Source organism: Coffea eugenioides, chromosome 2, assembly GCF_003713205.1.
Source record: "Coffea eugenioides isolate CCC68of chromosome 2, Ceug_1.0, whole genome shotgun sequence".
NCBI classification, from domain to species: Eukaryota; Viridiplantae; Streptophyta; class Magnoliopsida; order Gentianales; family Rubiaceae; genus Coffea; species Coffea eugenioides.
The window spans coordinates 385,345-408,687 of record NC_040036.1 but is presented as its reverse complement, the minus strand read 5'-3'; the positions used below and the strand labels follow the sequence as shown (position 1 = coordinate 408,687).

The window sequence follows — 23,343 nt, the reverse complement described above, 5'->3', positions numbered from 1 at the left end:
CTTGGAACTGAATCATGGATGGTACGATGCTGGTGACTTCTTAGCTGAGAAATGGCTGGGGTTGTGCCATCTTTAGGAGACTGGAAATGGCTGATATCCAGATGTTCAATTGCGTCTGATCTTTGAATAGTAGCTTGATGATGCCATTGTTTGTCCTCAAACTTAGGAAGAAGTATTCCTCGCCTTCCATTGCTTCCTCGATACAGATAAGCTTGTCTGGAAAAGGAAAAGGTATTAGGTTTTATGTTAGGCTTCCATTGACCCTATTCTTTTGTTTCGAGAAAATATCCATCTCTTGCGAACTGCCTTCCATCCCTCATAACCAGAAAATGATGACAAGAAATATATCAGAGACCTAGTGACCTACTAGCCATAAGCCCCCCAAGGTTTGGAAAGAGGGATTACAGGGGGAAAAAAAAAAAGAGGAGACACAAGTCAACGACTGGGTGAAAGGGGTTATTTTCCTTGCTGACAAAATCAGAAATAGAATAAATAAGGCCATACACTCTTTCGAAATTGATAGGGTTCCTCCAAAATACTTCTTCTTGAAGGACAGTGTGATTTGTTTGGGCTTTGAATGTATGGTGACCCATTTGTGTTCTCTGCGACCTGCATTTTATAAAACATCAGTTTCACAAGCAGAAGTCCTTTTATGTTGGGTATGTTCTTGCATCAAACATTTCCATGTGCACGTCCTTTTATAAAACATACACTTCTCATTTACCTGATGGGGTGATTATACATATCTCAGTGCAAGCTCTAAGCAGCCCTTGGATCCTCAAGGAGTCTGCCATAGTTCTTGATTTCAGAATTGCAGCACCTCTTAAACCTGATAATTAGGAGCTATTCCACATCATCTATCAAGTTAAAGTTCCTAAGAGTCGATGAGTCATTTACTTAAGAGGGTCATAGCAAGAGGAAGAAATGTACAAGAACGGAAATGCAGTTGGACAGAAGAAAATTTATTAACATTACATGTTGATGTTGTTGCTGTTACTGCCATCATGTCAATAGGATTACCGATGGCCAGGCCAGAATTGACTGCAGATGCAAGTTGAGCTCTATCTGCACCTAAAGATTCTGCTGCCTCAGCACATACAGTAGTCATCAATGCTGCTGCAGTAGCAACAGCACCTCCCATTTCCTCGTATATTGCCCTTGTTTCACCATTGCCTTTTCGGTTGATGTTTTGTGCTTCTGTGCTGGTACTGGTTGCAAAGCGTGCAATTGCTGCAGCAAGCTCTGTAAGTGAAAGTGCAGCATGTAGTTTGGCCGTGTGGCATCGAATTTCATCTTTCTTCTTCTCTTTACAAGATCTGAAGAAGCCAGAGAGCGATTTGCCTTTTGGCCATCCTTTCACGTGATTCAAGTTCATCTACATAACCAAAATGTACATAATATCAAGATGAGGAATGTAGAGTACAACTAGATGATTTTTAACCTATCCTATGAGCATAAGAGCACTGGACTAGCTGTGGGGAACAAGGCCGGAGCACAAATTTGGGAAGAAAAAACGTTTACTAACTTGAATCTCTTTTCTAGAGAAGTTGGCATTCAAAGAGTTGTAACACAGGTCTGTTTCAGTTGAATATCACCTGGCAAATTTCTTGCACCTCCAAGGCTAGGGATGACTGTGAAATCGCTGGTTATTACTACTAATAAACGAATGAATTCCTGAACATTGATGGGAGAGATTGATCATTACTCTACTGAATTTCTCGTTGATTATAAGCACTTGGTTCCTTTCTGGGGTGTGCTTCAATGCTTCTTCTGGTTGATTTTCATGATCTTCTGCTCTGGCCCTGTCATACTGGGCAAACGAGAGATTCTACAAATTCAATGCCACATTTTGTGTGTACCGATTATAGCTCAGAACTCGGTGAACTTTGGATCAAATTCGGTATGTGCTCATTACAAGTTCAATGCATATTCACCTAGTTCGAGAAAGCATGAAACTACTAGCAGAAGGACAAAAGAGAGACTGAAGTGGATTAATGTCAAAGTTTGGACATGGGGCCACCACTTCATGGTTGCGGTCACGGATGGATCACAATCTTAGATGGTCCCAAACACTCCCAGTTTCTTATGTCTTCGTTGTTAGATTGTTTCTTCATTGGGTCAGTGAACAATTTAACAGGACGAACTTGTTAAGTGCGCATCGTTTGTGCTACGCATGTTTTTGGGAAGTAGCAAACTCACACTTGAAGGAAATAACTGCAGGAAGTTGGAGGCAGAAGGACTCCATGGTCTGCACAGGAACTCCATTGCACTGATAGGGCTCTCAGGAGTATCCATTGGTTCTTCAATTTGAGAGGCCAGAGCTCTTTTTGTGGTCTTAAAGTGCTTTTGAGCTCTGGTCGAATACAAATCCTCTGGGCTGCCAGTCTGAGTCTGACACAATTTCATAGGAGGATGATAGTTAATTAAGAACGCAAGTCCGTGGGAAGGAATTGGAAGATAAGATACTGCTGTATGGACTCGTGTGAAGGTAATAAAACTCACGTGACGGTGGAACGACAGTGGCGACGACTTGTGTTGAGTCATGAGCGATGTTCCCCTTATTCTCAATTCCTCCGGCGCTTCGTCCATGTCAAGAACTAGCTATTTCACCTGCGAATTGTGATCAGAAAATGCTGAAGAATGAGCCAAAGTTTCCTACGACAATTGAATATTATTTAGAGAGTCAATAAAGCTCTACATTTTTCGCGTGTAGTTTGCGAGACAGTAACGACTGCACCTACAAAAGACATCCACTCAATGTCCTCCTGGGTGTGCAGTCAACTCGCATCAGATTCAGAATCATGCTCAAGCAGCAGGTTAATGCTTTCAGCAAGAAACACGAATCTCTGTGCATGCAAGTGCAAGTGCAGCATTCCCAGTTACCTTTTTAACCGGTAAGATCGATCAAAAGCTTGGCTGGTCGTCGTCTCATCTCTACTCAAACCAAGAATCAGTAGCGATCCCAGCACTACAGCCTAGACTTTGGTTTGAACGGAACTGGAATGTACTATGAGGAATATAAAAGAAGCTTCTGAAAGAGGAAAGCTGTATTGTATTGGCCAGTCCGAAGGATATAATGACCAAGCGACCGAATTAGGAACGAAACGCAGTGATTACAGGGGTGGAGGCCGTAGGACTACCCGCCCGGGGGGAGGGGAAAAAAAAGAAAAAATGGAAAAAGTGGAGCTTACCCCGACTGGAATTGTCCTTGTCTGGGTTGCGGACGATGGATGCTCATCGATTGTTTCTTGTGGATCTGGAAAACAAAAACTGCAACTGGAAGAAGCGAAGACCAACTGGAATTTTTATGTTGATGCTCAAGTAAGAGTTGAAGGGGAAACAAAGAAAAAATAACCTCATAGATTAGTAGTTTTTTCAGCTCAGGTCCATATGTGGATTGGTCTATTAATTTTAGTAAAGATTTTGTGTTGCATCGAATGCAAGGAATGTCGTGGTCTTGGGAAGCATAAGAAAGACGTAATTAGCCTACACGTATAAAGATGCACTATATGCTATATACTCAACTGCAGTAGAGTAGCAACAGCCAACAAGATGGATGAATGGATGATTGGATGGCGATGTCCTCGATGCTTCTGTGTCATGCATGGTGCCCCAACCCCAAGGAGGCTCCCGCAGTTGAATCTTGAATGCTAGTTAACTATAGGCTATGGAAATGGAACTTGGACCACAACTTCACGTGTGGGAATTGGGATGGTAATGGTACGCTCAAATCCCTATTTTATTTTATGCAGAAAATTAACTAGGTGAATTGGTCGTATGAAACCACCGACCTTTGGGCTGGTCGCCTATATCACGTTCCAAAGAGTACTATAAGGTTATTTTCCTAAAAATACTATAACGTTGAGAAAAATTATCATTGTTGAAGACGCGTTAGTGAGAAAGAAGATAGTTAAAAAAAAAAAAATGTTTTGAAGTTTTTCCAGAAAAAATGTATATAAATCAATGCATTGGTATCAAAGGATTTGTAGGCATCTTTTTGATATTGAGATTGCAACACAGCGATAGCCAAGTCTCTTTAGTGTTTTGATGATCAAGTTTAGGCTTAGATTTTTTATGGGACAATTCCATTATTCATTTCTCTCCTAAGCCCCTGCCCCAATAACGTGAGATTTTTTGAAGTTTCAAAACTAATAAAGATAAATAACATAGGATTTGTATGGATTATGTGTTTTTAGAAGTATTTTTAAAAATTTTATTGTAATGTTGTATTTTAAAAACTTTCACCCTAGATATATTTTCCAAGTTTTTTTTTTTTAGATTTAAAATTTTATCGAGGCATTTATAAAAATTTTAAATTTTCCTATTGCAACCACACCCTAAATGATGTGATGTATATGAGATAAAAAAAAATGTGTTAAAAATTATATCTGTGATATAAACAAATAATTTTTGGCCAAATAATTGTTATTCAAACACCCCACAAATATATGTGAAATCTAAAAAGAGCGAACAAAGCTGAAGGTAAGGCGGCAGAGTTTTAACTTTAAATGATAAGACCCAACACACAGGCGTGGAGTCTTGAGAGTGGGCAGAAGGAATAGGCAAATCGGGCAACGGGGACGAGGCTTCCCTTCCCAATCCCTCAGTTTGATATGTACCCGCTATAGTTGCCAAAGGGCCATAGTCCTTCGCGAGTTAGCCGATGAGTTTTTTATTTCCCCGGCGGCCCAAAGTCCATACACTCCAGCTGTCCTCAACGGATAATCCACCCCTTACAACAAGGATGCGTGCATCCTGTAAGAATCGAATCCATCGAAGCACCATCCACGTCTGGCAGACTTCGCAAGAAACTTGTACATTTTTTATAGGAGATACTATTGAGGCCTTTAAATTTGGGAAATCCAAGATAAAATACTACTAACTTAAAACTATGAAAGTAACGCGACAACGAGTTAATATCAATCAAAAATCACCTAATAATGTCACTCATTGTGATGATAGAATGATTCATCACGTGACATGCTATGTGACATACGTGCGGTGCCCAATACCTTTTTGGAATCATATTGCCTATTAATACCATTAAAGCAGTTCTGACCTGCTTACTATCCGATAAAATTGCTTTTCTTCCAAATGTAGTAATATGCCAATTCATAACCATTATTTATACCATATGTAAATTTTATTCAATGTAAAGAAATTAGCAGTAGAGTAATACAATGAGATGAAATGTAGTAGTAGTAGTGTGTAAATTTCATTCAATGTAGAGAAATTAGCCGTGGAATAATATATAATGTGATGAAAGTAGTGGTGATAGCAGTAATTTTATGATAAACAGTTATTCCACTCGTAAGATTTACAAATCGAGGCTTTTCAGAATCTTGTGGTTGAAAGGTACGTGACACTAAGGTGCAGATAATGGTAATTTTGGCCGCGGACTTCTTCTGGAATCTCAATTAACAGATCGAACAACATTTAATATATCGATTAACTTTTTATATAATAATAATAATATACATATACATATTATTATTAATGTATGTATTATTATCATTACTCATCTCAATTTAATTTTTTCGGTGGGAAGTGTATGCACCGGACAATCAAGCTCCGAAAAAGCTCGCATCTAACAATAGAAAAATACACCATAAAATTAATCTACGTTTTGATGGTAGTACCGTTAACGCAGGACAAGTTCAGCCCCCGGGCTCGTCATCTATCAGAGAAGGAGCAGGGACGAAAACCGGCCCCAGAAACTTTCTGAGAATCTTGAAAACCCTAAATCCCGGAAATTTAAAAGGAAAAAAAAAGAAGTAAAATCCCCCAGCAGTTACGCTGCCTACTCTCCTCCGCCTTTTTCAGCAGTCAGTAGACGGCAAGTCAAGTCGGTTCGGGAGGGAGTAGTGACTGAGGGACTAAGTGAGGTTGGGAGCATATAACAGTGAAGTAGACTATGGGAATACCGGCATTCTATCGGTGGCTAGCAGAACGATACCCGCGCTCAGTTGTCGACGTTCCAATTGATACCACCGCTCCAAACCCTAACGGCCTCGAGTTCGATAACCTCTATCTGGACATGAATGGAATCATCCATCCCTGCTTTCATCCCGATGGATTGGTATCATAAAGACCAGACAAAATTACTGCTCGATATTTTTCTTACAAATGAACTGCTTCTCTAGTTTTTGTTGAACGGCTTTGTTTCGTAATAAATGATGCGGTATTCGTGAACTTCCTTCACAGCCTGCTCCGGAGACTTATGACCAAGTATTTAAGGCGGTATTCAAGTACATTGACAGATTATTCTCCATGATTAGGCCGCGCAAACTTTTTTACATGGCAATTGGTACGTCCATTCCCGTCTATTGCTAACTTATGCTGAAATCAACATCTCCAGCTTTATATTTCTTTCTTTTGTCTGCATTTACTGTTTCGTTTACTACTAGGTGGAGTTTGAGTTTACAACTCTTTTCTAAGTGCTTCATTAGGACGCCACTTGGATTGTTAGTCTCACTCAAACATTCCCAACGTTAATCTCTCAGATGGTGTGGCACCGCGTGCCAAGATGAATCAACAGCGGGCAAGACGGTTCAGAGCTGCTAAAGATGCGGCAGATGAAGTCTGTATTTTATTTTATTTTTTTTTGGGTAGCGGGGCTTCTGCAGATGTTATCATTCCACCATTTCGTCTTTTGTTTTGCCCCTGTACTTTTATTCTGTTTCCAACATAACTAATAGGCTGGAATTTGATTATGATCAGGCATCTAAAACAGAGACATTGAAAGGGGTCCATGTGCCAGAAGGAGAGGATTTTGGAAATAAAAAGCTGGATTCTAATATAATTACTCCTGGAACTGAATTCATGCAACTCTTGTCATCTGCACTTCGATATTATGTACACTTGAAGATGAACTCCGTCTCCGGTTGGCGAGGAATCAAGGCATTTTTCGGTTCAATTTCTAGGACTTTGATTTGTTGTTCCTTTTGGACCGGTCTAAAAACACACAGACTCTCTCTCTCTCTCTCTCTCTCACGCACACATACACATCCCTCCCCCTCCACAAATGTAATACCATATGACTATGCTGATCTTTTTTAGGTTATTCTGTCTGATGCTAGTGTGCCTGGTGAAGGGGAACACAAGATTATGTCTTACATCCGTTTGCAAAGAAATTTGCCAGGATTTGATCCAAATACACGACATTGTTTGTATGGATTGGTAAAAATCTTCTCATTAGATTTTTTTTTCTTCTCTGTTTTTGATGTTAGGTTTATGTACTTTCCTGTCTTTTGCCTATCGATGTAAAAAAATTAGACAAAAGTTGGTAAACACTCTAAATTTTGCTATGAAAACCTTCCAGAAACCTTTATGCATTGTGATGGATTTATTGGAGGTGACTTGATCTAAATGTGCCTACTTTTCTTCTAATTTCTTTAGGATGCAGACCTGATAATGCTTGCATTGGCTGCACATGAAATCCATTTTTCTATTTTGAGAGAGGTATAAGTTTAGGGGATTGTATTTGATCCCTCTTCTTTAATTAAGTCTTGGCTGGTGGTTTATAGTTGTCTGGAAGTTATAATGAGTTCATTATTTTTATGCACGGTGTAGGATGTCCGCAAAGCTCTGCCTAAGGACAAAAACCAAAGACAAGAAATGGTGAAGCCAATGCAAGGGGAAGGATATCTTAGGGATTTTGAAGCCTTTATATCAAGACAAAGATTTCAGGTAACAGTCATATTACCCATTCACTGTCATGACATGATTTTGGTTGATGGCCTCTGTAGAATTTGGTTTTATATTTGGTGCATGAGTTTAGCAACGTTATCTTGAGTGAAGTGATCAGCAAAAACTTTATTAAGGTACTGATACTATTTTCATGATGGTAGTAATTGTACCATCTTATACAAATTAAAAGAGGCTCTGGCAATGAAGAATTTCATCAATTATGGTTGTAAGAGACCTGGCACTTGTAGGTTGATTATCATTTAAATGGAATTACTGAAATCCTTCATTGCAATTACACTTTATTTCACGGTTCCTGTATGAAACTAAGGTAATTGTTGGATTAGAGAAAAGTTAGTGCAAATTGTTGCACTGTGCATCATGTAATGTTTTTGTTCTAGGTTAGGTTCCTTCTTTTACACACTTAATGGTTTATATGCTCTTTGATTGAATTGCCATACTAAGAAATTTAGGAGTAAAAAGATAAGATCTGCAGTTGATGCAAGGATATTTCTTTAAAAAGCATCATTGATTCGATCTTACAACCTTGGTTGTTAAATTAATGCATGATTTTTTTTTCAACTGTTTTTGCAATTTCTTCTCAACTTTAGGATGGCACTTGTTACAGTAAGTTGTTAGAATAAGTTGTTGCCTTTGACAAGTCACTTACGTAGTAGTGTATGTGTGTAATGCCATGCCATTCTTTACTATATTTTTATCATTGTCAGCTCTATGTTGGGTGTACGATTTCTCTATGCATTTTGTGCTTTGGCTGGGGCTATGCTTCACTTGACTCTCACTACTGATAATTATGCCAATAGATGCCTATTGATTGAACACATTCACTAATTATTTCCTTCTCCTTGTTGGATATTTATTTTTGCAATCACATAGTACGGGTCTCTCTTCAAGAGTGTTAGAATCTTTGTGAATCTGATGTAAGATGTACAAGTTGATCATACATTAACATCTTCCACCCAACAAATTTGTTTCTGATAATTTGGAACTTTCAGCACTTTGTTTCCTTCTTCTATCCATGTGTCTTCATCCATTTCTTCTTGACAAAGCATCTATTTTTTTGCTGTTGGTTCACTGGCAGATGAAATGGTGCAAAATTGAAATCTGTAACCTGATTGTTGTGTTTCTATCTTTGAACATAGTAGTGATCAGAGATAATGTAGCAAATGATTTTGTAACTACTGGTTCTTCTTTTTCAGTTTCTCCACATTTGGGTACTCAGGGACTACTTAGCACATGAGTTGCAAATACCGGATGCAACAGTGAAAGTTGACCTGGACCGACTCATAGATGATTTTGTATTCATGTGTCTGTTTGTTGGTAATGATTTTTTACCACATGTGCCATCGCTGGAAATATCAGAGGTTGGTATATGCATTCAGTCCACGTGGCAAATTGCAATATTGGGTTGTGTGTGAAACAAAAATTTTGAGGCAACGGGTTCACAATGTTTTTCAATTTAAGATTAATCGGGCATGCTAAATATTCAGTCCCTTTTCTTTTGAAGTATCACTAATCCATGGCGTGTTCTATTTCTTTTAGGGGGCAATTGATTTGCTCATGTTGGTGTACAAGAAAGAGTTCACTCAAATGGGTGGTTATCTTACTAATTCTTGTGAGGTAGTCTTAAAAGTTTATTCTGCTGCATTTCATTCATTTATAGGAGCTTCAGTCAATTTTATTCATGATGCCTAATGGTTTAGTTAACCATTGGATATGTTAGTTTTCAAGCCAATTTATTATTATGCTTAACCTTGACAGCTCATGTTTGCATGAGATTGAGAGGAACAAGGTTTTCCTGCTTTCTGGGCTCAACCTGTTCAGAGTTCAAGTGCATAATTCTTGCAGCTGGATCAAAAGCTATATTTCAACTTCCTTTGTTCGTTGACAGTTTCAACAAAACTGCAGTTGATTTTGTTTTCTATCTTTTATGTACTGAGAAATGAATGAGGATCGTATTCCTGGCATTTAAAATACAAAACACTTTTCCATGCATTATTTTTCATCTCCTGTTAAACTCTGCCCTCCTTTGATAAATGCAAAATTTTTTTTGTGCTTTTATTTCAGAAAGATCTTAAAGTTTTTGATCTGGAATTTCTTACCGTTTTATTCCTCTCTTTATTGGTTTCTTGCTCTCTGCTAGTCAAACAGTAATTTCATTTTCGTTTTATATACTTGGTCCTTTGCTTGCTGTTTGAATCGACTTGTCTCATACTTATGCATTGACTACTGTGATATGTGACTAGCATTTTTCAGCTCTCATAAAGATTGATTCTGTCAAGCTATTCTTATTCTTTGTTGTCAAATTTTACTGATTTGATTTTATGAAGCCCTGTAGTCTTCCCCCCTTTTTAGCTCCTTCACTTCAAGTGCAATCTCTACTCATTATGCTAGCCGCAGCCGCAACTCTGCACTCCCAATATATTGTGCTATGATCGTTTTTCAAGACCTTTGTTCTTTGCTTCAGTAACCTGTATATTGGATTGCATAGGTTGATTTGGAGCGGGTGGAGCATTTTGTAAAAGCAGTTGGAGCACATGAGAATGCCATATTCAGGAAACGTGCACAGGTAACATTTGTTACTTAGTTTTATCAGGCTTCTTAAGTTTTAGGACATGTTCTTTTTGGTTGGTTAATATTTCATGCTGGATAGTATCAGGTGACTTTTATTTTTCTCTATTGTGACTTGATTTCATTTTAATGTTGGTTAAAGGTGAAAATCATATCTATTTGCTGTTTCATTGGCTTGCACATGAATATTCTACTTGCTTTGTATTGTCTATTGTGTGATCTACATATAATCATGTTGTAATTTTCTTTTGCCAGGCACAAAAAGCATGGGATATAAACTTGAAACGTTGTTCAGTTAAAGTGAGTATCACATTCAGTTTGAAGTTTCGACTGAAATTTACTAGTCTTTGCGTTGTTTGATCGTAATTGTACCCTCTTATGCTGGTTTCTTCATCAGTCTAGAGCCATGGAAGTTCAGAGTACAACAGACCATTTTTGTACCGAAACCAGATTTGCAGTTGACAAGGTTGCTCCTCTTCCATGTGTTTCTTATTCTTCCCATCTTATATTTGGCTGTAATTATGTAGACCAAGTCTCAACTGTTTTTCTCTGCAAAACTCCTAATGGATATTTGTTTTGCAGGTCAAATTAGGAGAAGAGGGATGGAAGGAAAGATATTATATTGAAAAATTTGAGGTTCAAAATGATGAAGAGTATGGAAAAATACAAAGGCATGCGGTAAGGAGATATTGCTGCCGTGCCAATACCATTAGGTCTATGGCTTTCAAACTTTGCTCTGCCCCTTAATTGCACGTTTTATGCTATTTGCTGTTGATTCTATTTCTTAGGTTCTCTTGATGACTCTCACTTGCATGCGTTTTCTTTTTCTAATTGACTTTGTATGTGAATTCTTCTTGTTTTCTACTCCTCTATTTCTTTTTCTCTTTGCAATCAGCTATAACTTGGTGAGGGATATTGTCTCTCTCTTGATTTATATTTTCACTATAGATTTATCTTTATTTACCTCAAGCTCGTGTCACAGTAATCCTAGTTATTTTTGGACCTCTAGTTAATCTTTCTATTTTATTTCTTTGCTCTTTCAAATGTTTCTTATTGAGCTCTATTTGATGTAGGTCTTCAAATATGTCGAAGGAATTTCTTGGGTCATGCATTATTACTACCAAGGAGTTTGCTCTTGGCAATGGTTTGTACTGAATTTGACTAGTAGCTGAGTCATTAAAGAACATAATAATATTAAAGTAATTCATACAAAATAGGATCCAGAGAACCCTGATTGCAGAAACTGAATTTGAGGCATTGTTTATGATCTTTATTTTCAATATATGATGTTCTTACATTGTTCTGACAAACTTTGTTGCGCTGAATTGTATTTTAGAAGGTGTATTTTTCTGAAAATTTTGTGTAACTTAGAAACATAATTTAGTTCCAATTTGCAGGTTTTATCCTTATCACTATGCTCCATTTGCATCAGATTTCCATGGTCTTCACCAGCTCGAAATAAAGTTCAATCTTGGTAAACCGTTTAAGCCTTTTGATCAGTTAATGGCAGTTCTCCCTGCTGCAAGGTTTAGAACCTAACTTATTGTCTCATGTGTACATGGACTAATAACCTTTCAGATTTAGCATTTGACTTCTTGAACATTTAGTGCGCAGGCACTCCCATTCTTTTACAGAAAGTTAATGACAGATCCATCATCTCCTATTTTGGACTTCTACCCAAGGGGTACGGTGATTGTACCATAAATCTTTTTCGCATGATTACTGTTCCTTGTGCTAAACTGATTGGAGGTTATGTCTCGCAGATTTTGAACTTGACATTAACGGAAAAAGACATGCTTGGCAGGTATGGTTTAGTAAATTGCTTTACTTCTAAATTATGAAAATTTCTTAGCTATTTTACTTTCATGCTGAACAGGTGTTATTCTGGAATTGATCAATGGCTTAATGTAGGTCTTTTATCTTTCTGTGCCTTTGCATAAAATATTTGCTGATATGTTGTTATACTACGAATTGTATGCTATCCTTAGGTTCATGTTCGGGTTAATAAGGAGCATATTTCATTGTCATGTATAGAACTGTACTTGATGTATTCTGGTCGTGCGCTTAATTTGATACCTGTAAATTGTGGTGCGAGTTGTTATCTGCTTATAATAGTCAAAACTGTGTTTGAGTTTTCATTATTTAACCTTTGGATTCTAGTTTGCTTCTTACTAGCCCGTCCATTAGGATCTAAAAGGTGATGTTAATCCTGAATGTCATTTAGCCTTCATCTCACCTCTAAGTGGGAGCAAAAGTAAAGGGAAAGAAAGAGAAGATAGCATTGCATGAGACCCTAAAATTGAATTTACAGTTTCAGAATAGCTGATTTTTATGGGACTGAGACCTGTGCAGTTGAATGTGTAAAATGCGCCTGAATAAACCTTATGAACAGCTGTACACAGATCTTCTCTAATTGAACAATTTTGTAGGGCAGCTTGATTTTACTTAGTTGTCCTCATGATTTGGCAGGCGGTGTGTAAATTACCATTCATCAACGAGTTATGCCTTCTCGCAGAGATTGAAAAAGCTGAACATACTTTGACAGTAAGTTCTGATCTGTATATACTGTATACAAGTAGTGTTGTAACCAGTACGAAGTTGCGTTGACAGAAAGGCAGCATTATTGTTGATTAAAACATTTTCACCCATACAAAGCGGTGATTGCATTGTTATGTGATGTAATTTTTTCTGTGTTATTCTGCATATGAATATGTTTGAGCATTCTCAGTTACCTGTATGTTCTCTAAAAATGCTGAATAATATTTTTCTGATCTAGGATGAAGAAAAACGAAGAAACAGTTTGGGTCTTGATCTACTATTTGTTCACACATCGCATCCTTTGGCTGCTAAGATCTTTTCCTTCTGCAAGCGCAACAAATATAACCCAAAATTGCCCAAGGCTAAAGTGAAAAGAAAAATTAACCCCGAATTCAGGTAAAAAATCATCAGCGAACAGCTTACTGATGAAACCAATAACTACAATTATTTTGTGTGTGCGTGTTTCTCTTTTTCAATGTGGGACGGAGGAAGTTATCCTCAGATTAGGGACTGCCTCAAATGTAGTTAGATTACCCTTAATAGCTTTATGCTTCAGCACTATGACTTTTCCCTGTGGCACCAGATTTTCTGTGGATGATGCTGATACTGGAAGAATCTTAGAAAGCAAGGCACAGGATTAAATACTCCATATGGCATTGCAAGTATATATTCTGGGTTGATAGGCCGACATGTTCTATTGCTTCATCAGAAGCCATTTAACCAGTTCAGAAATTTTAAATTTGATATGCACCTACCTAGTGCTAGTAACTTGATTATGAACATCTTCCCCAATTCTTTTAATTTTTAACACTTTTCTAATGTTTTCACATCAATATTTTGCTGTGTACTTGCTTTCTTGTCAATTGGCACCTTTATCTTGTCTGAAATATTTTCTGGATTCTGGAAGCCAGGTGGATGACAACATAAATGTTTTGTCAAACTTTCCCAAGGGTTTAAAATGTCTAGATTTTTTTATAAATCATGCACATGTTGTTTTATCATTTAAATTCTTATCTTCTATCCTGGGACAATATCTGCAGATCATTCATGTTCTGCATATGAATGCCCACAATCATAAAGATACTTCATTTCACTTTAGTAACTGATATTTTTGTGCAGTGACGGAATGAATGGATACACGTACATCTCTGATACGCCTATACAACCTGTAGCCATCTATTCACCACTTGACAACACGGAGCTGATAACAAATAATGAAGTCGTGTATGTAAACTTTTGAATATGGTAATCAGAAAAGTAGAGTTCAGCAATCAGCATTACTATGTAGATATCTCATGTTGGGCACCTTTTTCCCTTTTCCCAGGTCTGTCTTCTACAAACCCCCATCATTTCATCCTCACATAGCAAAAATCCCTAAAGGAGTGATAAGGCTTGGGAAGGTATGAAACGCGCTTTTATGGCAGTAAGCCTCTGTGCTTTACATTTTACTTGCTTAGTAGTTGCCAAATCTAAATCTTACTTCATACTGTTGAACCTGCATTATAATGAAACAATAAAAGCTTTTATTTCATTCTCTAGCATAGCTTACAGGTTCAACTATCAAAATTGTGTTATCATTTGTTTGTGACCCTACTGGTTTGCCTGTGCATGTGAATGACTTAATCAGATAAAGAAGGTAGTTCTGTATGGTAAATTTTTATTGCTTGGTGAGTTCTTCCCTATAAGACTGCTTTCATGAATCTGTACAAAAATTCATGATTCAAGAGAGAAAACCACCAGTGAGTGTTGAATTGGCTATGGCAGACTTCAGTTAATTGTTATCATATATGAGAATTTCTGACACGAAATAACAAACTATCAAAGGTATTACTTCTCTTTCTATGAAAAGCGCATCAAGCAGATTGCATACCATCGGAAGATAACATTTTTTTACTACTATAAATTTTGTATCTTCATCTTTAATTATATGCTGTTTCTTAAGATTTTGGCTTGCTTAACACGCGAGTTATACTTGAATCAGTCTGTGAGCGAGCATGATATCCAGCCTCCTCCTATCCTGTGGCATGAGAAGACATCAATTGTTCGACACAGGTTTTCTCAAAGGTGAGACTGCAGCTACATCTCTAATTCCCAAACTCTCCTCCACTCCCCCCCCCCCCCCACAAAAAAAAATCAAAAAAAAAAAAAGGCTCCCCCAGTCTCTCTCTCTCTCCCTCCCACTCTCACACAAGAATGTTTATTTAAAGTGTATATAGTCATTTCAGCAAGAAATCGTTCAGTTATGATGCCGATTTGTCCATTCATGGAATTTGTACTTCATATAGCATATAAAAATTTGAAGACTCTTCCCCCGAAAAAAAAAAAGAACCATAAACTGGAGTTGGGGAGGTTGAAGAGAAGTTGGGATATACATTCACCGTGAGAAATTAGATAGACGGGGTACAATTACTGATTAGCACTGTCTTTTTTGGTATGCTACGATAAACAAATAAAATGAGCTACGTAGATGTTCATCTTATTGCTGTAATATTACTGCCTAGAGGAGTAGCAAACATCCGGGACTTTTATTAGATGCGTGATTGTGTTCGTTTTACATCTTTATCCAATTGTCAAATTATTTTTTCCCCTTTGAAGGTGCATTCCCCCAAGGGCGGTCTCAGGGCCTTGCCTTGCGAAGATGGCTCGTCAGCTTGTATCACAGAACTGTGTAACAAAGCTGCATGATGCGGATGGAGACCATGGTAAAGTCAGCAAGGCCAAACGGAATTGGTCTCATGACAAAATGAAGAACCGGAAGATAAAGAATGGAGGTAAAAGGAGAAAAGTCAATAAAGCCTAGTGCTGCAGCTATACTTGAAGCCTAGAGTCAGCTTAGAGTCTCAAGAAGGGGCCTGTTATCCTAATTTTTTACAAGAGCTCAGATCTGCCAGAATGGGCTTTGAGCTTTGGGATGGGTTGGCCAGAAAGGAGCATTTATTGGACTGAGTTCAAAAATGGATTACTCTCGTGGGTGGGATTGTTGTATCATGTCGTCAGTATCGAGTATTTCCTCCTTTCTAACGTGTGAGGGATGCAGCTCCATCTTCTTGTTCTTCTTCGGTAATTTGAATTTCTCCTTTTTCTGCATATGCTGTTAGTAAAGATTAGTTCAGCAAAGGCTTTAGTTGGGGTGTAAGCCAGTCCCTGATGCTACTCATACCACATTCGTTTATTTGTTCATGCAAGGCTGCGAGTTGAGTTGAGTACTACATCTGTTTTCAGAACCCAAATTTGGCAAAGTACTAAAAAAATTAGTGAGGGGAAATATAATAATTAATTTGGGTTGATAGGGAAATTGTGAGTAATTACTGCATACAAGTACGGGAACTTGGGTTGAGATTGGAGGAAGCCATCGCAAAGAGCCTGGGTCTAAACAAGGAGTGTATCAAGAAGGTGTTAGGGTTGTCCGTTGGGGTCATCGCAGAGGGCCTAGGTCTAGACAAGGAGTGTACCCCAACACCTTGATGCACTCCTTGTCTAGACCTAGGCTCTTTGGGATGGCTTCCTCCAATCTCAGTCCAAGTTTCCGTACTTGTATGCAGTAATTACTCACCATTTCTCTATCAATCCAAATTAATTATTATATTTCCCCTCACTAATTTTTTTAGTACTTTCCCTATCAACCTGTTTTCAGTACTTTGCGCTCATAACTGCCGAATTCTCCTAATTTTAGCAAGTGGAGTACAAGAAGTCCAATACTACAAGTCCTTTCCATTCTCAGATATTATGATGATGGGTTCGTTGTTTGTGTTTGTGTTTGGATTACATTTTTTATGGAAAATTACTGTAGCAATTTGATGTATGTGAAAGAAAAAGATAATAGAGAAATGTGATCACGAAAAACGATGTAATTTTTCGATGGAACCGGCAATCCAAACAAGAGTATTTGAATAAACGATGGGTCTGCGTAGAAGATTTTGGAACCCTCGTCTCTGCTGCTGATGTATTTTAACCTTCCATTTGTTCCAGAACCCTCGTCTCTGCTGCTGCTTATTCTTGAACCCAAAAAACAAAATAACAATAATAATAGCATTCTTTCAGTCTTAAATGTGCCAATTTTGTGCAGCACAAGCAAGAAAACATATAGAGAGACTAGGCGACAGATATGAGACAATGATGGAAGCAATAACGAAGGGAAAGGTTATCATCATCTTCTGCTGACGCTCCTTGGCTATATTAGTAGTAATAGTATTAGGGGAACATCGAATCCTAATTTGGTAGCAATAACTCTGAGAACCGGTGAATTTTGGGGCGGAGCAACTCTTTTGAGTGGGGCAGAGGCATAGCCTATCAGCAGGAGGAGTTGGGCAGTTGAAGGTTTTGATGACGTACTTTCGGAGGAGTGAAAGGGAATGAAAAAACTCCAGCCGTCATCATCACTTTCCCAGTCACCGGCGGCTAGCTAATGCCCCAGCAGTGTTGTCGCATTTAGTTTTCCCCAAGCGACATGCTTCTGCCGCTTCGCTTGCTCTCCTACTTGCTCTTTCTTTTTGCTCCATTCGGTCGTATTCTATTCTTCCCTTTTGCCGTCCACAAACAGATTGTTGGTTACTAGCGGGAGTCATTTCTCTCAAGATACTGTGTATTTGCTTAGTAGCTATCTATTAGATTTTGTAGATAAACTGCACTCATTTTGACATTGATGATGCTATAACAAGAAGACAGTCCTGTTTGTGGGCTTGCGGTTGCGGCGGCGTTGTGTGGTGTGTACCCAATTTCGCAACATAACCGCCGCAAAATCATGTACCAGTAGAAGGCTAGTAGGGTGTAAGAACAAGTAAAAAGAAACTATTATGTTGCAAAATCTACAAGCTTCTTTTTAAACTAAAGTAATCGCAGATGTGATTTATGATTACTATGGTAGTATAATTCTTGCACGCTATCTTCCGTAAGGCCTCCAATCAGAGGGTTGCAACACTTTTCTGTTCCCCAATCTATTTGGATCTCAACTAATCACCACCCCAATTTCCTCCTCAGACCGCTTAGACAGATCTTGTGCTTAACAAGCAACCTGATCTGGAAATTCAGCAATCCCCTTCGTTCTGCAAAACAAATAAAGCAAAGCGTCTGCTTAGTTTCCACCCAGTTGCACCTTGATCAACCATTGTGGGGAAAAAGCTTAGGTACTTGATGACTCAAACGCGCAAGCCACTCAGCACGATTCTCAAACTTACGCAAGCGGTGCTCACTCTAGGCATTGTGCCGAACCAATTTCACACCCTTGCTCGCTTCTATTTGAGCACCAACCCAAAAGAACGACTCAGATGCATTTAAGAAGCCTTCTCCAGGAATTTAATGGCTCCTTGGTTTCTGTTGGATCAACTGGTTCTTTGAACTTTGCCTTCTCACTGAGTTCCTCAAATGAGTGTACGATGTTTTGAAGCCTGGCAACAAACTCAATCAACGAGGAAGTAAATGTTGCCAATGACAATGCACTTGCACTTTCATGTGTCCTTACTTCACGTCCATTGAGAATGGTATCACCAAGGACTGAGAGTCGTGAAGGCCACATTGTCTGCTGTCGTAGCGTATCTTCTGAGGAACCCCACTGAGAAGCAGAGAGATTGGTGCCTGGGTTTGGGTTCTGTGAATTCCAATTTCGCAATGTCTGAGCTGAGGTTAGATTGAGATTTGTTTCACTGATGGAGTTTATGACTTGTGGCTTATTTTCATTGTCTTTTAGTTCTTGTAGTTGCTCTGGATCTTCAAATTTACTTGGTCGTTTGCCACTTTCCCAGCTCTCAGCTTTGACCAGTAGGTAAGATTTCTGGTCAATTAACATCTGTAACTCCTCCGCAGCCTCATGCACTTCATCAAGTAGGTCTCCAGGGCTTAGTTTTTCCATCTTTTCTACTTTGTCTCCAAGTTGCCGTAACACTTTGGCACCTGCAGTCCCAACCCTCTGAATCTCATTCCTGAAAGCCTGTCGCAGTTCTGCTGAAGCCTGAAAAAGAAAAGAAAGAAAAAAAGATCTTTCACAGGCGTAGTAGAATAAGATATGTATACTTTTCATTGCCATGAAAAGAAAGGAGCATGAACAGATAAGGGTGTGCAAGTAGCATGCAAGAACCAAAGGCATGAAACTGTGTAAACAACCAGTACATGAGTCGTAGAAAAATGATTAATAATCATCAGGTTCTGGCTTAAAAGTTGCACACAGATTGCCATCACGTGATCAGAAAGTTTTCAGGCATTTAGAGTTAGTTTCAGACCTCTCTCTAATTATGTCCAATCTACAGTAGACCAAGGTATCCTTTGTGTAGAAGGCTCACAAATAATATAAAGCCATGAAACCATATCAGGTCTTGCATTTTTGAACCACCTAAGCTTTTAAGACACTCGAATAGCATGCTAATTCCTTTAAGCAAATTGAAAGGCCTTGTAAAAGATGCAGGGACAACAGAAAATTTATGATGAACTGATCCTTCTATACTTAAGCTTAGTCCTAAAAGAGGCACATAGAATCAGACGTCATGACTATGGATTACAATTCAAACTACATGTAAAAGCAGAGACTTGAAAAAAATTCATTGCATCCAACTTTCTTAAAAAGGTAAGATAGATAAAACAAGACACTCTTGGCACCTAGGAAAGCAAATCAAATCCAAGCAAATCATTATCCAGAAGTTCAGGTAACAAGGACATTGCTGAATAAGTGCAAAACTAGCGTTTTGAAAGAAATCTGCCATCTATTTAGATAAGAACAATATCTACTAGTGCAAAAGACTTCTTGGAAAACCCTCAAACAGAAAAGGAGCCTAAGTGCAGCTATAATGCTGAGCCAAGTGACAATTAGAATTGCTCCTTTTGAGTCACAAAAAGAATGGATGTTGAGACAAGAACATATGTTTACGGGAAAACTCCAGAAAGACTATTTTATGCAAAGCCAAATTAAGTAACGTAAATTTGAAGTTAAAAGCATCATTGTCTACTAACGATGAAAAAAGTTTGAATTATGATCAAAGTAGAAGACCTTCAACTATTAGAATGTACAAAACTTAACAAAACAGAGAAAACAAGGAAAGAAAGAAAAGAAGAGTTTCTTTTCTGAAAAAAAAAAAAAAAGGAACACAGCACAGTATGAGTATTTGGATTGCTTCAAGCTGCCTTCTACTATTGAAAGAAAAATAGAAATTCACGCCTTTCCTTTTACTGGTTAATAAAAAAATAAAAACAAAACCTTCCTTTTCTTAAGGGCACTTGTCCAAAATTGAAGCATCTCATTCAGTACTAGAGCTTCTTTTGTTTCATTGTTTGTAAGGGGCCTTTTCTTTCATTTGTTGTTCCCATGAGGCTAATTTATCACATGATTTCTAGGTAAAAGTAGGGGTGTAAACAACCCTAATCAAGCCCAACACCCCAGTGTTCAAGCTTGTTTGATTATTTTAACAAGCTTGAAATTTTGTTGAATAGTTTATTTATTTGCCGAACCAAGCTTGAATAGCCAGATTCTAGTCAAGCTCGAGTAGCTTAAAATTTTTACATATAAAATCTAATTTTATACTAATTGAACCAAGCTCGAGCCGAATTTGAAAGTTTATTGAACATAAAACACTGTTCAAACTTGGCTTGACTAGTTGGCGAACTAAACTCAATCAAGCTCTTACAAAGCCAAGTTCGATTCGAATATCGAGTGACTTGGTTCATCCTTCAACTCTAGCTAAAAGGGTTCTCCTACCTTATGATTTTTAGTTGTAACAAATACTTCCTTATCTTGTCACAAGGAGGTCTCAATTTGTTATCTAACTATACAAAAGGTTACATCCGTAACACCTCCAGAGAAACCAAAGCCTACTGGGACCTGGGTTACTTAGGTATCATTTCAAGTATATAACAGAAGGCAAGTGAAACAGAGGAGTTGATGCAGGATTGAGGTTCTTGTAGGCGTCTGAGGGCATCAATCTCCTTAAGCACAGGCATGGCTGGCTCTAGCTAGCCCAAAAAAAAAATGTGAAAAGAGACAAGAATCACCTGTATCTCTGAAAGTATACAACCATGCATTGCCATGACCATAAATGCACAATGCCTTAATGCACCACTAACTTTAACATATTCACTCCAAGGATAGTTGAACATTCTGTATGGACCATGAGGCGGTTCCCAAACTGCAAAAGCCAACTGCCGAAGGAAATGCTTAAGTTACAACCATCGTCCCTTTGAATAAATAATCATTAAAGAGAGAAAGAAAAAGAAGTAACTGTAAAATAGGCATACCAGAGACTCTTCTTTGCTGGAGGACTCTAAGGCAGCTCTGATTCCACTGTACATCGGATCATCAGAAGCCTGGAAGACTAGAATTTTCGATGGTATCCTTTCATATTCAACACATTGCAGATATCCGTGGACACAGCCTACAGAAAGGCTTGCAGGTACAAGTGAAGCATATCATCTCAAATGCACAAACCTCAAGTAATTTTTAAGTTTTGCGGGACAAAAAAATGTTGGAAAGGGCAATAAAAACCTCACCTTCCAAAGAAGTGGCAACATTCCTAAAATTCTTCACCACCAACTTGTGCAAATCCTCACCAGCCCAAATGGGGTAAACACATACGTTGACAATCAGACAAACACCAGCTCCGACAGCAATGAGCAGCAATCGAGAAACAGCAGTTTGCACAAAGTGTGAAGTCCCAGAGACCAGAACGATGCAATAAGTCAACAGGAACACCCGGAACCCGTATTCGTACTGTTTCATTGCTGGGAACAATTTCAAGTAGCTTGCACAGAACCCTAGAGTCCATTTAGACAATTTTAAGGAAGTGGCAGTAGGAAGCAAAAATACTGACGACGTCTAAAGAAGAAGTATTTGTTTGTAGGGATGGTTGGCATTACCTGCTGAAGGAAATGGTGGCAATTTTTTTTTTTTTTTTTTTTTAAGAGTAATACAGACGGACAATAAGTGGGGAAAGGATGAAACCTGCAATGAAGATGCTGAAGACGACTATAACTTCTTGAAATTTGCCAGCTAAGGCAGATAACTCAGCAATTCCCAGAGCTAATGCTCCAGCAGATAAAGTCCCCAAGGCACGATTGAATCCCTTGTTTAATGTGGCCCCTGCACATGATTGAAGTAATATTGAACAAACGCTTTGGGCAAATACAAGTGCAGACGATAGCGTCACTGTATCAATTACCGAAATTTTCAAGTTACTAAAGACGATCCAATTACAGATTCTGCTGCTACAATCTTTTTTGATTATATATATATATATATATAGAGTACTCCATATAATATCAGAAGAAGACTACTGATAAAGTTTGCAACGGAATCAAACACTAGAAGGATAGCGGAAAAGAAAAGGAAGGAGGAGGAGGGGTACCAATGCTGAATTCAAAGACGACAACGACAGTGAGGATAGCCCAGATGGAATGCTGTCCGATGTAACTGAGGGGTTCCTTGAAGAAGATGAGAATTGTGACGAAGGAGAGAGCCAGCCCCATTTTAAGTGCAAATATGATCTTTCTGGGATCGGAACGACCAATTTCGCAGGCTTTGACCCAAACTTGTTTACCATAGCTGCAGATTTTGGGAATTTCATCTGCTAGCCAATGAAAAGCCCGAAGACACGCTCCTCCTGCTCTTCGTCGTCGTCCTCCTCCGACGATCCCTGATCCCACTTGTGAATATTCGTCCTCTCCTTCTTCTTCTTTGCGGGGTATGAGCAATCTTTCTTTGCTTCTCTCCGCGAAGCTATGCCTTAAAGATCCAATACTGCCAGCCATTCAATCAAACCCAAAAAAAAAAAGAAAGAAAGAAAGAAGGAAGACGAAGAAGATCAAGAGAAGAAGAGAAGGGGCAGTTGGGTTGGAGAGTTGTTCACGGAAACAAGCCTCGGGGTTCCATTCCATCCAACTCACACATTATTATCGCGTCTCATCTTTCTTCTTCTTTTTTTCTTCTTTTTTTTGTTAACTTCGATTCTCAAATTACGATTATAGCAAATTACGACTGCTTATTATGGAAAGCTAAAAATGAATTAATACTCGTCAAGTGTTGTATTGTAGATTTGTAGCGCTGCTGTAGTCAGTCCAGTCCAGTCCAGTACAGTACTACTAATACTAGTATTTTTATTAATTAATTCAATAATTCTCTGTAATTAATAATATGTGGTGGGTCCCACTTAAGTTAGAGAGAGGGAGTCTTGAAAGTCCGTTAACGATAACGACAGTCTCCCGCCTCCTCCTCAGGGCCCACTTTTGTCACATGTCTCCAATCGAAGTTGAGGTGGTTGAAAGTCCGTTAACACAGATACTAGTTGTTGGAACTTGGAATGCTGCTGCTACTACTTTCTTCTTCACACACACACACACACACACACACACACACACACTGCTATATTATTATTATTATTATTATTATTATTATTATTATTGTGATAACTAGTACATTTATTGTTTACAGTAGTATTTGATCTAAAATAGATCCAATAAAATACTAAAGCAACAAATACATATAAGCTCTTGCCCTTGTCGGGGTTTCTATCCCACATCGGTACTGGGGGGTAATGGGTTGAGTAGTTAAGTGCCTTG

General features: G+C 38.4%; 2 protein-coding genes across 2 annotated transcripts; one reads left to right on the top strand and one right to left on the bottom strand.

Annotated features, from left to right (window-relative positions):
• Positions 1-5,673: 5,673 nt before the first annotated feature.
• Positions 5,674-15,970, top strand: LOC113760522 (5'-3' exoribonuclease 4-like). The gene is made up of 23 exons (XM_027303137.1): positions 5,674-6,079; positions 6,205-6,307; positions 6,504-6,580; positions 6,721-6,900; positions 7,060-7,179; positions 7,399-7,461; positions 7,573-7,689; positions 8,904-9,068; positions 9,247-9,324; positions 10,196-10,273; positions 10,531-10,575; positions 10,673-10,741; positions 10,858-10,953; positions 11,349-11,419; positions 11,673-11,801; positions 11,883-11,959; positions 12,039-12,079; positions 12,745-12,819; positions 13,052-13,209; positions 13,933-14,037; positions 14,138-14,213; positions 14,795-14,877; positions 15,409-15,970. The coding sequence occupies exons 1-23, from the start codon at positions 5,915-5,917 to the stop codon at positions 15,611-15,613; spliced, it is 2,376 nt and encodes a 791-aa protein (XP_027158938.1). The 5' UTR covers positions 5,674-5,914; the 3' UTR covers positions 15,614-15,970.
• Positions 15,971-17,422: 1,452 nt separating this feature from the next.
• LOC113762013 (aluminum-activated malate transporter 4-like) lies at positions 17,423-22,687 on the bottom strand. The gene is made up of 6 exons (XM_027305243.1): positions 22,134-22,687; positions 21,731-21,868; positions 21,280-21,543; positions 21,028-21,164; positions 20,785-20,931; positions 17,423-18,757 (listed from the first exon to the last, which is right to left on the bottom strand). The coding sequence occupies exons 1-6, from the start codon at positions 22,534-22,536 to the stop codon at positions 18,074-18,076; spliced, it is 1,773 nt and encodes a 590-aa protein (XP_027161044.1). The 5' UTR covers positions 22,537-22,687; the 3' UTR covers positions 17,423-18,073.
• Between the last annotated feature and the right edge of the window lie 656 nt (positions 22,688-23,343).